Below are 14999 nucleotides of genomic sequence, written 5' to 3' on the forward strand. Positions count from 1 at the left end.
ATCGGAAAAAAATACTATTAGAATTATATCACAACAATATTCCACAAATACTTTTTGAGATGAAGGGTCCGTTTGGTTCGAGAGTTTTGGAGGGGAGGAGAGATTTTTAATTTGACGTTTGGTTCAATTTTTAGAAGGGGAGGGGAGGGGAGATGAGCAAATTTTATTGCACTGTCAAAATTATCCTTATATTAATTTAAAATCTCAATATTATCCTCGTAACAACATTTATTATTATTATTATGTTATATTATCCTTGAAACAACTTTTACTATTATTAGGTTATCTTGTAACAGTCCACGTGAGCTTAGCTCAGCTGGTTGGGACAATGCATAAAATATGCAAGGTCCAGGGTTCAAACCCCGGCCACTACCAAAAAAAGGTAAAATAATTTTTAAATCCCTCCCCTCCCCTTGTGAACCAAACACACTTTTAATTAAAATATCTCCCCTCCCCTCCCCTCTGTTAAAATTCCTCCCCTCCCCTCCCCTCCGTTAAAATTCCTCCCCTCCCCTCCCCTCCTAATTCTCGAACCAAACGGACCCGAACAGAAAGTAATCTCCAACTCTACTACGTATATAGTTGAGAATTGATTTTGTCTGACCATAGAAGCTAGTAGTTAAAGCTTCAGGTTAACGGGCATACAAGTCCAAAATCAATTCATCTTTGTGAAAAGCCAAACATCATTCTTTACCATCAAATCACATTACAAGATCCTAAACGCACGTATGAGGGATCTGAACATGGAACCAAACATAGCATTAGTATTGCAAACACAATGTATGGATCTGTAAGTAATTCTCCAAGAGGAAAGTTAGCTCAAGGAAGTGATAAAGCTTTCTGTCAACCTTCCCATATGTTGTTTGAGAGTAGCTTGGCTCTCCATAAACAAAAAGGAAAAGCATTCCTGATCACTGTCAGTTCTATGCTTCTCTACATTCTTCTCAGGAAGCATTTTTAGGGTAAACAATTTCCTATAAGAGTACTCACTCTGACTTCACTAAGGTGACTCCATTGTGTTTGGGGCACTGAAGTATTTGCTCTTAAGTTTGTCATCGGCCTTGAACTGCATTAAACTGTTCAGCTACACCATTAGGCATCAACAAAGTCGTTCTTCCACGATTGTGATCATTTCTCCCTCACCTGATTGATAAACTATAACTACACTCAATTCCAGCAAGGTGCTTCAGTGCATGTTGAGGCAAACAGATTTCTTTCTTGTGCTTGTATAAACGTAGTTGTGTTGACCATTTTGGGCTTTTCAATTTTGATTGTACGCTTTTTTTAAGGTGCTTATCTGAGGCAGCTCCATATGTGTAACATGGAACTAGAGAACTTTCAGCTAAGTCTAACTTCCCTTCTTTCTTTCTGATCCAAACCTTTAGCTCACCGTAGAACTGAGCCTGTCAATTTGGTGCCGACCAGGCCTAAATCAAGTCATAGACCCAAAAAAAAAAAATCAATATCTTCAAATAGTTTCTTGAATAAGAATAAGCTTGACAGATAGAAGCCGTGAACACATAATGTGTCTTAATTTTGAGGAGTCATCAAAATTAATTAGCAGGATAAAAAATTTATACACTGAAGGTCACAGTTAATGGCATCCCACAAACATAGATAGTTAAAAACACACACAACTTATGAAAGGAAATACAATAGCACTGGTTCATGTATTATTCGGATGGAACTCAGTGTTGTTGACCTCTAGAGAAAAAAGAAAAATGGTCAAAACTTTGCTCTGATTGGAAATATGTTCAGAGATAGACTTAGAAATAGATTCACCTGCACAAGCAGCAATTGGGATCTGTTGGTCGTTGGCTATTGCATCCAAATTTGAGCTCTGATCCATGCCAACTAACAGTTTGGTTTCATGATCACTCCTACTGATCGGGAAAGAAACATATACTGAAGTTTGTAGAAGTAGAAATAGAAATCTCTAGAGAGAAATAATTTTAAGACTAGGAAGGAGGGCAAACAATGAAAAAAAAAAGTGCCCTTTTATTGAAGAAAAATAGCAAAGATCCCTTTTCCACTGCTTGCTTATATGAAGAAGATATCAGTCTCGGGGTAAGAGACTGTTCAAGAACAGATAAGAAATCTATAATGAAAGCAGAAAGGAAAATGTACAGAAATTGCTATAACTTTGAGAGGCTTGCTTTCTACTTCCCAAACCACACCCAAAATTCAATTACCTTTCCCCTTTGGCCCTCTCCCCACCTCTTTTATCCCATTCCCACTACCCTAAACAATTTTCTACCACATGGGTAGATTGTCAAAATTGCATATTTACCATTACCTATCCGCAGTCGTACAAATTTCAAGCAAGTTTTTAATCCCATGTACACCTAGGATTGCAATCTGATGGATCAAAGTATAATCACTGGGGAAATTCATAAAATCAGTGGAGAACGGTGATTTCGGCCTAGTAATGGTGGACTAAAGTAGAATCACCGAGGGCATAAAATCAGTGGGATCGATATTGCAACCTAGTTATTATTCTGGGCCCCACAATCAATTTTGCACTCAAAGCTCACTTGTTTCACAGCTCATCAAAATAACAAATCTAGAGTTTAAAATGGCCAGACTGTCGGTGTAAAATAGTTATACACTAGCATCCAATGAGGCCACCATTTTTCCATGACACACTGTCAGTTTAAAAATAACCATACAAAGATGGGGTGATGTGGCAAAGTAGTGGATTGTCATTGGTTGTCAGTGTAACTGTTCTACTATTCCAGACCTCTCATCCATGAAGAAAAGCCTCAGACAGACTTGACAAGCAACAAAACTTGTCCATGATATACCAAGCAGGAAAGCAAAGTTTTAAATTGTAGTCGCAGTCCCAGATGCAATTACGTCATGTTCGTTGAAACTGCAGACAAATGTGGCAGATCTAGCCGCAACTGCAGTTGCAAAGACTCGAAACACCTTGGCACCATGACCGCAAAATTACAGTTGCACACTAGTATTATCAATGGCAGCTTGTGAATTATGGCAGTCATCCATAAACTCACCATATAAATATAAATGGCGGATATGATAGGCATTGCAGCCTACGACGACTGGCATATGAATCTGCCACGGAAGTAATTTGACAACACGGTTGCATATAACCTTGCTTGAAAGGACAATAAAAATAAATGGCAATAGCGGCTTGTATCAGGTATAGGATCTCACAAAAATCACTATGCTACATTTCCATAATCAACAAGGGTGTATATACACTTTTACTGGACACAGATGCTATCAAGCTGTTAGTTCACAAATATTACAATAACCAAAGACCTCTATCTTTAAATATACGTACGCCACCAAATAGAGTTTTACCAGCAAAAAAGGAATCAAATTTAACAGCTCTAAAATATAGTCACTATGAATTCTACATGTCAGTCACAAAATCCCCACCAGAACATCGGAAAGCCCGTAACTTCAGCCTCAGAACCTACAAAAGAGTGAGTTCTTGTCGATTCTCCATAGACTGTCTAAGAATATACTCATCCCTCCTTTTCTTATCATCTCTTTCATCTTCTCTACCAACCAAAAATATAGCGTGCAAAGCATCCCTCTTCTTATTTCTATCATCCAAAGACTCTCCAATAAACTTCTTCCCAGATTTGAACTTGAAATGCACAGTAGGTCTTGCAGTAGCAGCGGGAATAACCGTCTTTTCTCCGTCAATCTCATCATCATCATCACATAAAACACCACCACCCCCTAGCTTCTCAATTGCAGGTGCAAATGCCTCCAACACTGAAACTCTATCTCCATCAACAATCGGTAGCTTCACCGGCAAAACAACTGGAGCAACATCTTCATCAGGATCACTTCTTGTAGTTGTTGTTTCAGTGGATTCGTTTCGATTACGGTTACCATTACAAAGCAACAACCGCTTCTGCAAATTCAACAACGATCTCTCAGCCTTCCTCCGCTGTCTAGCTTGTTCAACCTTATCCTCACGCGGATCAGAAACTCTTTCATCCCAAACCGGCGTATGAATGTAAGTATGAGGATCAGGTAAAGCCGGCAACCACGCCGGAATATGCTTCCCCGGTGGAGTTTCACCCATTTGTATAAAACTCGGAATAATTTTCCGTTCACGAATCACCGGAAAATTAGGAATCGGTTGAGCAAACGGAGTTTCGGGCATAGATTCAGCGTAATTCATAATTTCCTTCATACCGTTTGAAAACCCTAAAGGAGCTTGTAAATCTTCCCAAGCTCGTAACAAATCGAATACGGTGCATTGTGATCTTCCGGCGAGGTTGGAGTAGAATTTCGCAGTTTTGCTGAAATCGATTAAGTAACGGATTACGATATCCGAGAAGGATTCGAGAGCTGAGTCTTTGACGGCGTGGAAACCGGTGGTTTCACATAACTGCGCCACCGCGATTTTTGCCGTTGATCGGGCGAATTCGTCGGTGGCGGAAGGTCTTCCTCTGGTGATTGTGTTGGTTGAAGATGGAATTAGGGTTTCCGAATTGGTTTTGGATTTTTCGCTCGGTGCCATTGAAGAGAAGAAAGAAGAAAATGAATCGAATGAAAGGTTTGAGAGCGAGAGTATTTGAGACGTTGTTGTGGCAGGGACTATAAAATAAAATTGAGAGATCCTTTTTGGAATATTATTTACTTACTAAAAAGTAAAAATAAGTTTTCAATTTTTGTTAGTTTAGCTCGATTGATGGAAATATTGTATATTATATGCATGGATGGGGATTCAAACTTTAAACATCTCATGAACTACTTGACGCAAGAAAAATAGTTTTTCAATAAATTATAAATAATATCTTTCAAAAAAAATTATAAATAGTATATTAGTGTCAAGATGTGTTTGTCCACTTTTTTTAGTGCGCTAACGCACATAAAACTATAAATAATGTTTTTTATTAAATATTGATTTTGATTATAATTATGTGTATAGATGTTTGTGATTTTTTTTAAAGAGTTTGTGATTTTTAAATAATAATAATAAATTATGTTTTTCTATTATCAATATTGTAACATATATAATAGAAATTCTTATTTTTTTCATTAACATCAACAATATTTTGTCAAAAAAAAAACATCAACAATATAACAATTTAAAAAACAAATTTATTTAAAGGTATAGCTAAACTAATAAAAAAATTGAATTAAAAAAATCATATGTTCATTTTATATATTATTATTTAGGGTAGACAGTGAATAATTGGATATGAATCTTTTTGCCTAGTATCTAGCTAGAAATAACTACAAGATAGAGAATAGTGTGTTGATTTTGGTAATTGGTATATGTAATGTAAAAACAAATTTTGTATGTGAAAAACAAAATTGAGTCTTGATGATTAGATTTTTTTTTGAAGGACTTGATAATTAGATATGTCATGTTCCTAAAAAAAAAAAATTAGATATGCCATTGCATTTTTTTTACTCATAGTCAATAATATAAATAGTTGAAACCATCCCAACGGCTCATACACAGTCAAATCTGCCTACAAGATGTGTTCAAGTATTTTAGACCAAAGGACAAACTATCATGTCTCTAGTGATTGGAAGTTGATATGATCATTGTGTGTTTCGCCTAAAATTAAACATTTTTGTTGGAGATTGCTTCGTATTTGCTTACCCACAAGGTCTAATTTGCAAAATCGTGGAGTCCATTGCCAGTCAGTTTGTGTGGTTTGCAATAATGACCTAGAAGATGAAATGCACATGTTTATGCACTCCAAGTTTACTATTGATTGTTGGAAAGAGGCAAATTTTTGGGGCAAGATAGAGTCGTACGTGATGTCAAGTGGTAGTTTTTCATCTATTATGTTTTCCATTCTTAGAGCGCTTGAAGTGGACAATCGTGCTAGATTTGTCGCTATTTTATGGAGTATTTGGCGCACGCGTAATGCTTGTTTATGGGAGCAAAAATCTGTCAATGCACATGCATCTTGTGTCCTAGCCATGGATACGGTTCGTGATTACATGTGGTGCCACCGTCTCAATGATGATGCACAGTCTGATACTCCAGTTTGGTCTAAACCACAAACAGATTGGATCAAGTGTAACGTTGATTGTGCCCTTTTCGAAGCTGAAGGAAAATTTGGTGTTGGCATTTGTTTTCGAGATAGCCTTGGACATCTTATCCAAGCTAACTCTATGGTTTTTCCTTCTTTTACAACCGCAACTGAGTGAGAAGCTACCGCTCTACAACAAGCCTTCCAAATTGCTCTTGAACTTGGCCTGGATCGGGTAGTATTCGAAAGTGATTGTCAACTAGTTGTGAATGCAGTCCTTAATAATAGATCTTATATGAATGAACTAGGAAGTTTACTCTCTAATTGCAGGACTTTGCTTTTATCTAATGCTAGTTATGCTCTAGCTTTATATTAGGAGACAAGCTAATATAGTCGCTCATAACCTTGCTCGAGCGTCTATATTACATGCTAGTCCCACTATTTTCTATCATCCTCCCGATTGTATTCACTCTAATATTTTGGATGAAATGAAATGAGTTACATTTCCCTAAAAAAAAAAAAAAAAAAGTTGGAACCACACCCAATTAAAAAACTGCCAAAAAATAATATAATTTAAAAATGGATGAAAATTACGTTTTTTGACTCAAAAAAAATCGTTTTAAAAAAATATAGTGTCACGACTCACATGGTTATATTTCAAATAGTGTTGTATTATTTTATGTTTTGAAACCGGATTTCCAAAAACATCCTTTGAAGAACAAACTGGTAAACTGATTTCTAATGAAACTGATTTTAAAGTTTATAGTCTTCAAATCCTTGTCCATTTTTCTTGTTTCTTTTGCGGCATCACACACACACACACACACATTATTTACACCAAATATACAAGGTATTGGTTTATACAAAGCCATAAACTTAAACAATAATTCGGGTGTGTATATTAACCCAATTGGTTTTCAGGTCTTCTATTTGCAATGTTACAAGAGTTTAAATAGAACACACACTCATGACTGTAACAACCTTTCCATGCATCAATATCCTTTATCTCTACTCGTCGTCACGAAGATGAATATGAACAACTCTTCTAGGTGATGCCTATCAAAAAAATGTAGAAACCTGTTATAAACTTTCTTCGCTAATGAAAGCAAATAACCCAAACATCTGCTTTCAATTTTGAAGTAGTGCATTTAGATACTTCTCGTCGAAAATGTTTCTAAGTAGCCTTATCCAAAACAATGTCGAGTATCTTCGTAAAAACCTACAAGATTACTGATCAACATGTAAACTTTGTCCCCAAAGAATATTCTTGTCTTATAACTTTAAGCAGTGACCTAATTAAATACAAAAATATACAATGCAAGATGCTCTTACTGTTTCCAAAAGTGGCATATCCCATTCATTAGACAAGATATTACACAGAAAGGAGAGAAGCTCCTATGACAACTGTCCTAGATGATTCTGACACTAATTATCATTTTTGTATGTCAACGTCTCCTTTAAAACCTCTGACTATCATAGCCTGCAGTATTTGAAGTTCAATTATCAGAAGATAAACTATGAACTGTTCATGATGATTATGAATGCTAACGGTAAATTATCTCCAAAATGTCGGTTAGTGATGATGACCGATGAGAGGTATGTGAAAGCAATATTTTCTCGAACTCAGCATCGACGAAGTCAACATACAGTTCAAGCTGTGCAATTAACATTAACGAATTTCTAACTGTTTTTTATTTTCATAACAGACAACCGTTCTAAAATGAGTTGAAAATTTATATAAAGTTGAAATAAAACAGAAAGGGAAAAAGACATTGTACATCTAGGATGAACCTGGGAAATTTGCACGGCATGGCTGAAAGTATTTTTGAAGATGTGACAGTAGCAGTTTAAGAAAACTGTGAAGTCATATGAAGGAAGAAAAAAAACATTACAACAAAGAAAAATCTAAAGTAAAATAAATAATTAAGTCTATTAGAAATTCATTCTTAACTAAATTAAGAACATATTTCAGGTTCCAGAACTGGGTTCTAATCAAACTACCTACCATATAACATGGTAAAGCCTACTAAAATTTAGTTAATTTGGAATTAATTAGCTAATTTGGAATTCTGGGTCCTTTAGAAAGAGGTAGATATATCTCTCATTAATATTCAAATAAACAATACTGCAACATCCAAAATCCTAGAGATAGAGTGTCTAGAGAAACAGAAAAAAGATAAGAACTTCACATTGACTGAAAATATGTTCAGAGAGACGTAGATTCTCCTGCACAAAGCAGCAATTGAGATTTGACATCTCTTGGTCATTGGCTATTGCATCCAAATTGGAGCTCTGATCCATGCCAACTAACAGTACTCTACAGAGAAATTTTTTAAGAAGGGAACGAAGGAGGTCCCTTTTCCACTGCATGCTTATATGAAGAAGATATCAGTCTCGTCGCAAGAGACTGTGCAAGAACAGATAAGAAATCCATAATAAAACAGAAAGGAAAATGTACAGACATTGCAAGCGCTTGAGGGGTTTGTTTTCTCCTTCCCAAACCTCACCCACAATTCGTTTACCTTCCCGTCTGGCTCTCTCCCCACTTCTCCTCTTATCCCATTCTCACTTCCCAAATCTATTTCCAGCCACATGGGTAGAGTGCCAAAATTGCATGTTTACCATTACCTATAAGCGACTACAAATTTTACGCAAGTTTTTCATCTGGATCCCACAATCAATTTTGCACTCGAAACTCACTTGTTTCACAGCACATCCAAATAATCTGGAGTTTAATGGCCATAGACTGTCACTGTATAACAGTTTTGTGCTGATATCAAATGGGAGGCCACCATTTTTCCATGTCACACTATCAGTTTCAAAATAACCATATAAAAGTGGGGTGATGTGTCAAACTAGTGGATTGTCATTGGATGTTAGTGTAAAATTGTTTTACTTGGACATAGCATAACATAAAAATATTTTCGGGCATTCATTTTCTACAAACAATTTTAATCAGTCATTTTGACCTCCCTTTCAAACCGTCTTAACTTCGGAATCTTCTCTATTTCAATTACTCTACTATTCCAGCCCTCTCTTACATGAAGAGAAGCCTCAGACAGACTTGATAAGGAACAGAGTTTGCCCATGGTATACCAAGCATAAAAGCAGTCTTAAATTGTAGTCACAGTCGTGGATGCAATTACGTCATAATCTTTGAAACTACATACAATTGCGGCTGATGCAGCCGCAATCACAGTTGCAAAAACTCGAAAAACCTTGGCGCTGTGACAGCAAAATTACATTTTCAGATCAGCGTTATCAATGGCGGGTGGTAAATTATGGCTGCCATCCAGAAACTCGCCATATAATTATGGCGTTGAGGTTTATATCAGAAACATGGCAGATATAATAGGTGTTGCGTCCTGTGACGACTGGCATATAATCTACCGCAACAACGATTTGATAACACTGGTGTACACCACAATTTAAGCCTCGCAAGAAAAGGAAATAAATATAAATCGCAATAGCAGATGTATCAGGTATAAAATCTCCCAAAAATCACTAGGTTACATTTCCATAATCAACAAGGATGTATATACACTTTTATAGGACACAGATGCTATCAAGCAGTTAGTTCTCAACTATTACAATAATCAAAGACCTCTATGTTTAAAAATATGTAAGCCACTAAATAGAGTTACACCAGCAAAAAAAGGAAACAAATTTAACAGCTCCAAAACAGAGTATAGTAATGGTGAATTGTACATCTAAGTCGCAAGCTCCTTACCAAAACATAGGCAAGCCCGTAACTTAAGCCTCAGAACCTACAAAAGAGTGAGTTCTTGTGGATTCTCCAGAGTGTCTAAGAATATACTCAGCCCTCCATTTCTCATCATCTTTTTCATCTTCTCTACCAACCAAAAATATTGTGTGCAAAGCATCCCTCTTCTTATTTCTATCATCCAAAGACTCCCCGATGAACTTCTTCCCAGATTTGAACTTGAAATGCACAGTAGGTCTTCTTGCAGTAGCAGTGGGAATAACCGTGTTTTCTCTGCAATCCCATCATCATCATCATCACATAAAACACTACCACCCCCTAGCTTCTTAATTGCAGGTGCAAATGCTTGAAAAACCGAAACTTGGTCTCCATCAACAATAGGTAGCTTCACCGGCAAAACAACCGGAGCAACATCTTCACCAGGATCACTTCTTGTTGATGTTGTTTCAGTGGATTTGGTTCGATTAGGGTTACCATTACAAAGAAACAAACGCTTCTGCAAATTCAACAACGACCTATCAGCCTTTCTACGTTGTCTAGCTTGTTTAAACTTATCCTTACGCGGATCAGAACAATCGTTGCTAACTGAACAATCGTTGCTACTGATGCTAATCAAGTAAACAGCTCTGGCCAACAGATTTGTTGTTTCTTCATCTCCTAGTTTCTGGCTCAGTACTTTTTTAACATTCTTGAAATAAGTGAATTGAGTCTTCATATATATCACCTGAAAATATCAAAATATCATACCATCAAGCTCTCTTACACAAATAAGTCAGTTGGGTCTTTGTCATATCATCTGAGAAAGTATCGCCACCCAAAGCCTCCCAAATAACTAGGTAAAAGAAATTCCATTCCTTGGCATATAAGATAATGATTATAATATGGACTCAGATTTATCGTTTTCATTTACATTTGCTAAAACGTTGTAAGAACTACCACAGATTATCAGATTTCACTAATGAAAATTTCATATGATGAGAAGCTATCTGTCATAACTACTACTTCCCACAGAGCTTGCTTAATAACTAATGAGGCAGCATACACACCTAGCTAGAAAGTGATGCTCATCAAGAAAATACTACATCACGTGTTAAAACACACAATGTAGAGTGAAAACAAGACCATGCAATGCACTTGATACTTAATTAAGAGGTAGAACAAGGGCTTAGTAGTGGCAAAAAAATAAAACAGAACATGCTTTTCATAGAAAACAAAATGCCTAAGGGAGCAAACATACAACATATTCCACAAACAACATGGGTATAATAATATTAAGTAATATTTCAATCTTCATACACACTAGGGAATCCTTCTTCCTAACCCCTCCCTATATATATTTCCTCCCGAAAATGAGCCTCAATGTAAGTTGATCAGTTTATTAGCCTGTATACATGTCGGCCTTAAAAATATTGAAAATATAGGTAAGTTAACATATGCTGGATAGAGTACAAATACAAACTGAATAATTGGGTTAGAAGTGTCAAACCCTCAGATTCTGATACACATACAACTAACAAATGCGACAAGAAAAACACCACTAAAGAAAGAGTGGGGACTAAGGAACTGGGAGGAAATTGAATATAAAAATACCTCTAAAAGTCTAAAAAATGTTTCAAGTGAAAGAAGGTTTCCACTAAAGAAAGGTCTCATAGAAATTAAATGACAGCAAGTTTTAACACAATATAAATAACCCTTGGATGGAATTATGTAAGCATAAAGCTAATAAACATGTATCCGATCTTAAGGAAACAACATCCAAATTTTATCTCACAGAATGACCCATGTCTAAAGTAAATAAGCTTATAGAACGCGTTCTCAAGCAGTGGTCCCAATGCAGCATAAAACATTTAAGTTCTCTTGGTATCCAAAACTAAAATTGTAGTTTTCTCAGCTAAGAAACAGGTATAAGCATTGTATCCAACACACGGAAATAAATTTATATTAGGAGGTATGACTATAATCAATAAATTTAAACACGATACTGTTTGAGAAGAAAAATGTATGGGGGGATTAATAAGGAGACCAATCATTACTGAAAATACAATGGAAAAAGAGAGAACAAGGACCAAACAAACATGTCTGTCTTTGAGCAACCATTTGCAGATAGAATGAGGTAACACTTATTATTAAAAGATCCATGACAAGTTATCCCTCTGACAACTTCCTCTTCAAACAAAATATAACTTCACTTTTAGAAACCAGGAGCACTTTCCAAATCAAAAGATGGCTTACAAGTTCAGTTATATTTTGAGAGGAAAGCTACAACAAGTGAAGCCAATCTGAATAAACCCTATATAATTTTAACAGTACTGAAAAAGAATAATCGATCCAATCAAATCAACCACCACTAATTCAAATAGAAGTTGACACAATTTGCACAAGCCATGGGCCTGATCCCTATTTTCACAAAGATAATATTGAATAAATATTTGTTGGAATAAAAATACAGTTTCACAAGTCATTCCCGCAATAGGGTTCAAATTTGGGACGAAAGCACTAATAAACAATGAAATCCGTACCATGCATAGAAAGCCGTTGTGAAATTTTTGTGGCAATCGGCATATATTTAAACAAACATACAAGTGAGTGGGCATAAATCTTATTCCAATCTTGCAACACCAAACCACTACATTATATTGAAATGCAGAATGAAAGAACAAAAAAAAAAATTTAACCAACGAATAAATCAAACCTAACACACCACTTTCTCATGTTGAGAATTTCATCGAAGAATATATAACAATCCATGGTTACCAATGAACATAAAATACATAACATAAATGGAAATTAACACATAAGTTACGGTTAGGGAATTGAAGACTCTAGTGGATGGGTTCTTCATAAACCATAAGGTAAATAGCACAAATGGAAATTAACTAAAAAGTTGTGATGTAATTAGCATGGGTTCTTCATAGGGGAATAACATAACATCTATATTGCTATACATAGATTCTACTATTAACTATTAAGAACAAGGTGATATCAAACTCTCTTGGTAGACTTCCGGTAACATCCAACCATGGCGTCTTTGAATTCTAAGAGTCTTTAAAGTGCCATCTCTAGGATTGTAAACAACCAACTTTGACCGAAACTCTAGCAGCACCTGATCATCCTCATAAATATAAAGTGCCCTGGTATAAATACAAGAACCAACATCTCCTATATAAGGAACACGAAACAATTTAGTCCAAGAATCTTTGTTTCCATACTCCTTCATAAGCCAAATTTCTGAATAAGCACCGATATGAGAATAAAGTATGGACAAGCAATCTCTCAGCACCCATAAGGAGGATTTAGTAAACGCAACCAACTCTCCATAATCTGGCAGCAATAGCTCTCCATAAGACTCTTTCTCCAAATCAAGAGAAACAATACTTGAATCATTAGATCACAACCAATTAAGAGTTCCACTAACGAATATTCCTGATAGATGATAAAGTTCGCCAGGAAAATCCAGAATCCTTCTCCAAAAATTGGTACCCACAGTATGCACATAAGTTTTGACTTCGGAAACCCCAATATATTCAAAGCATGTGCAAGAAAAGGCAACCACCTTGTGGTATTCCCTGGAATTTCCAAAGAAGGCAATCTTGTAAATTTCTTGATGGAAGGGTTCCACAAAATAACGGAATTTGTAATGAGTTGGATACAGAGGATGCCGTGGCAAGAGCCACAGACTCGATCGAGTTTACCGATTTGATTGGTCAGAGGATACTCTAGCTGCCACGTGGCGGCGGCAGTAGGGAACACTTTTCTTCCAGAGAATACGGAGGAGAGAGTACAAGCATTGAAGATGAACTCGCGTTTGATTAAACTTCTGAAAAAGATATGACGAGTGTTTGAAAAGCGAAGGTGGTTCTTGGCGAACTTCGAATCTGAGATCAGAAATTTCCAGGACTTGCAGACGGATTGGAATTGCATTAGGGATTTGACTGGAAGCCTATAAAGAATTTCTACGATGAGATCGAATGGAAGAATGGGAAGTGGAGGATTTTCGGTGGAGGAGGGGAGGTTATTCTCGGCGCCATGTGCGAGGGTGGCGGCGGTTGCCAAATGCAGACGGCGGAGAGATGAATGAATAATTGGGAGGCTTAAATATGGAAATGGTCTCTGCAAATATCTGGCGTTTTGGTTTTAGTCCCTGTAAAAATATTTTTTTGGTTTTAGTCCCTGCAAATATGAAATATTTGGTTTTGGTCCTTGGGATTTTGTTTTAATCCTTGTAAAATCATTTCATATTGAAATCAGTCCCTATAATATTCATTTTAGTCCTCATTTTGAGGGACTAAAATCAAATATTCTACCTATTACAAGGATCAAATCCAATATGAATCAATTTTACAAGGACTAAAACAAAATACCAAGAACCAAAACCAAATTTTTTATATTTGCAGGGACTAAAACCAAAAAAAAATATTTTTACAGGGACTAAAACCAAAATGTCAGATATTTGCAAGGACTATTTTCATATTTAAGCCTAATTGGGAAGATGAAGCTGCGGTTCATAATTTAATTTAAAAGAAGTATCATTGGGCTCTAATTAAAATAACAACCCAGCTGTGGATTTGATAATTTGAAAATTACTCTTTAGGTATGTATATGGTTTCCTCGTAGACACCTCACACTATAGGAAATACTCTAAATGACAATTAACTACCGTTAATCGTTAACACTGTGTTTGGTTGAAAGAAATAAGGAAGAGAGAAAGAAAGAAGAGAGAAATAGAGAAGAGATAGTAGTTTTCTCTTGTTTGGAATGGAGACAAAGAGAGAAGAGAGATTAAAAAACAGTGGGTCCCACCACCTTTTATCTTCTCCCCAAAATAGAGAAGAAATGGGAGAGAGAAGTTTTTAGTTTTTGTTGTTCCAATTTTGCCCTTTCCTTCAATTGATACTTGCACTCACGTGGATGAATTGCAACACCAACTGTACTTGTGATTGTGAACATGAAAAGGAATTTAATTGAGGCAACATTGATGATATTCTAAACGTTTAAAGCTTCAATTAATTAAGGAATTTTTTTAAAGCCTCAAAGGAATTTTTTTAAAGCTTCGAAAATTATTCTCATCCACCAGCAAGAGATCGCAACAAAGAAACAACTCTTAGCTTCAATTAAAAGGAATTTAATTGATTTCTAAAAATTAAATTCATTAATTTATTTGTAACAAAAAAATCATTAATTTGATTAAAAAAACATTAATTTATTTGATCAAAAATTTCATTAATTACTTAAATTAAATTAATTAATTGAATGTAACCAAAAAAAAAAATAATTAATTGAATTATGAAACAAAT

The 14999-nt window shown here is 35.7% G+C and overlaps 3 protein-coding genes, 1 long non-coding RNA gene and 1 pseudogene across 9 annotated transcripts; 1 reads left to right on the forward strand and 4 right to left on the reverse strand.

Annotated features, from left to right (window-relative positions):
• Window positions 1-626: 626 nt before the first annotated feature.
• LOC146958543 (transcription initiation factor TFIID subunit 8-like) lies at window positions 627-4577 on the reverse strand. 3 transcript variants are annotated; one of them, XR_015024669.1, is made up of 3 exons: window positions 3406-4577; window positions 1783-1880; window positions 627-1427 (listed from the first exon to the last, which is right to left on the reverse strand). XR_015024669.1 is itself a non-coding variant. In XM_085740049.1 (2 exons), the coding sequence occupies exon 1, from the start codon at window positions 4505-4507 to the stop codon at window positions 3443-3445; it is 1065 nt and encodes a 354-aa protein (XP_085596175.1). In that variant the 5' UTR covers window positions 4508-4577; the 3' UTR covers window positions 627-1427; window positions 3406-3442. The 3 variants fall into 3 exon arrangements, 1 of the variants encoding a protein (XP_085596175.1); XR_015024670.1 differs by having other exon boundaries at window positions 1783-1883; XM_085740049.1 differs by lacking the exon at window positions 1783-1880.
• A 1186-nt stretch (window positions 4578-5763) lies between these two features.
• On the forward strand, window positions 5764-6159 carry LOC146958544 (uncharacterized). The gene has a single exon (XM_085752255.1). It carries the CDS (start codon window positions 5764-5766, stop codon window positions 6157-6159), a length of 396 nt encoding a protein of 131 aa, XP_085608381.1.
• A 557-nt stretch (window positions 6160-6716) lies between these two features.
• On the reverse strand, window positions 6717-8809 carry LOC146958545 (uncharacterized). 3 transcript variants are annotated; one of them, XR_015024668.1, is made up of 2 exons: window positions 7314-8809; window positions 6717-7037 (listed from the first exon to the last, which is right to left on the reverse strand). It is a non-coding gene; the product is annotated as an uncharacterized LOC146958545 (long non-coding RNA). The 3 variants fall into 3 exon arrangements; XR_015024666.1 differs by having other exon boundaries at window positions 6717-7200; XR_015024667.1 differs by having other exon boundaries at window positions 6717-7211.
• A 662-nt stretch (window positions 8810-9471) lies between these two features.
• Window positions 9472-12356, reverse strand: LOC146958546 (transcription initiation factor TFIID subunit 8-like; annotated as a pseudogene). Its single transcript, XR_015024672.1, has 2 exons — window positions 12225-12356; window positions 9472-10429 (listed from the first exon to the last, which is right to left on the reverse strand). The product of XR_015024672.1 is annotated as a transcription initiation factor TFIID subunit 8-like (transcript).
• A 31-nt stretch (window positions 12357-12387) lies between these two features.
• On the reverse strand, window positions 12388-13784 carry LOC146958547 (F-box/kelch-repeat protein At3g23880-like). Its single transcript, XM_085740051.1, has one exon. The coding sequence runs from the start codon at window positions 12920-12922 to the stop codon at window positions 12671-12673; it is 252 nt and encodes an 83-aa protein (XP_085596177.1). The 5' UTR covers window positions 12923-13784; the 3' UTR covers window positions 12388-12670.
• Between the last annotated feature and the right edge of the window lie 1215 nt (window positions 13785-14999).

The sequence above is a fragment of the Medicago sativa genome, chromosome 1 (assembly GCF_051527215.1).
Source record: "Medicago sativa cultivar Bolivia chromosome 1, Bolivia_mono, whole genome shotgun sequence".
NCBI classification, from domain to species: domain Eukaryota; kingdom Viridiplantae; phylum Streptophyta; class Magnoliopsida; order Fabales; family Fabaceae; genus Medicago; species Medicago sativa.

Coding starts and splice junctions, on each gene's coding strand:
- LOC146958543 (XM_085740049.1), bottom strand. CDS start 4,507: ATGGCACCGAGCGAAAAATCCAAAACCAATTCGGAAACCCTAATTCCA.
- LOC146958544 (XM_085752255.1), top strand. CDS start 5,764: ATGTCAAGTGGTAGTTTTTCATCTATTATGTTTTCCATTCTTAGAGCG.
- LOC146958547 (XM_085740051.1), bottom strand. CDS start 12,922: ATGAAGGAGTATGGAAACAAAGATTCTTGGACTAAATTGTTTCGTGTT.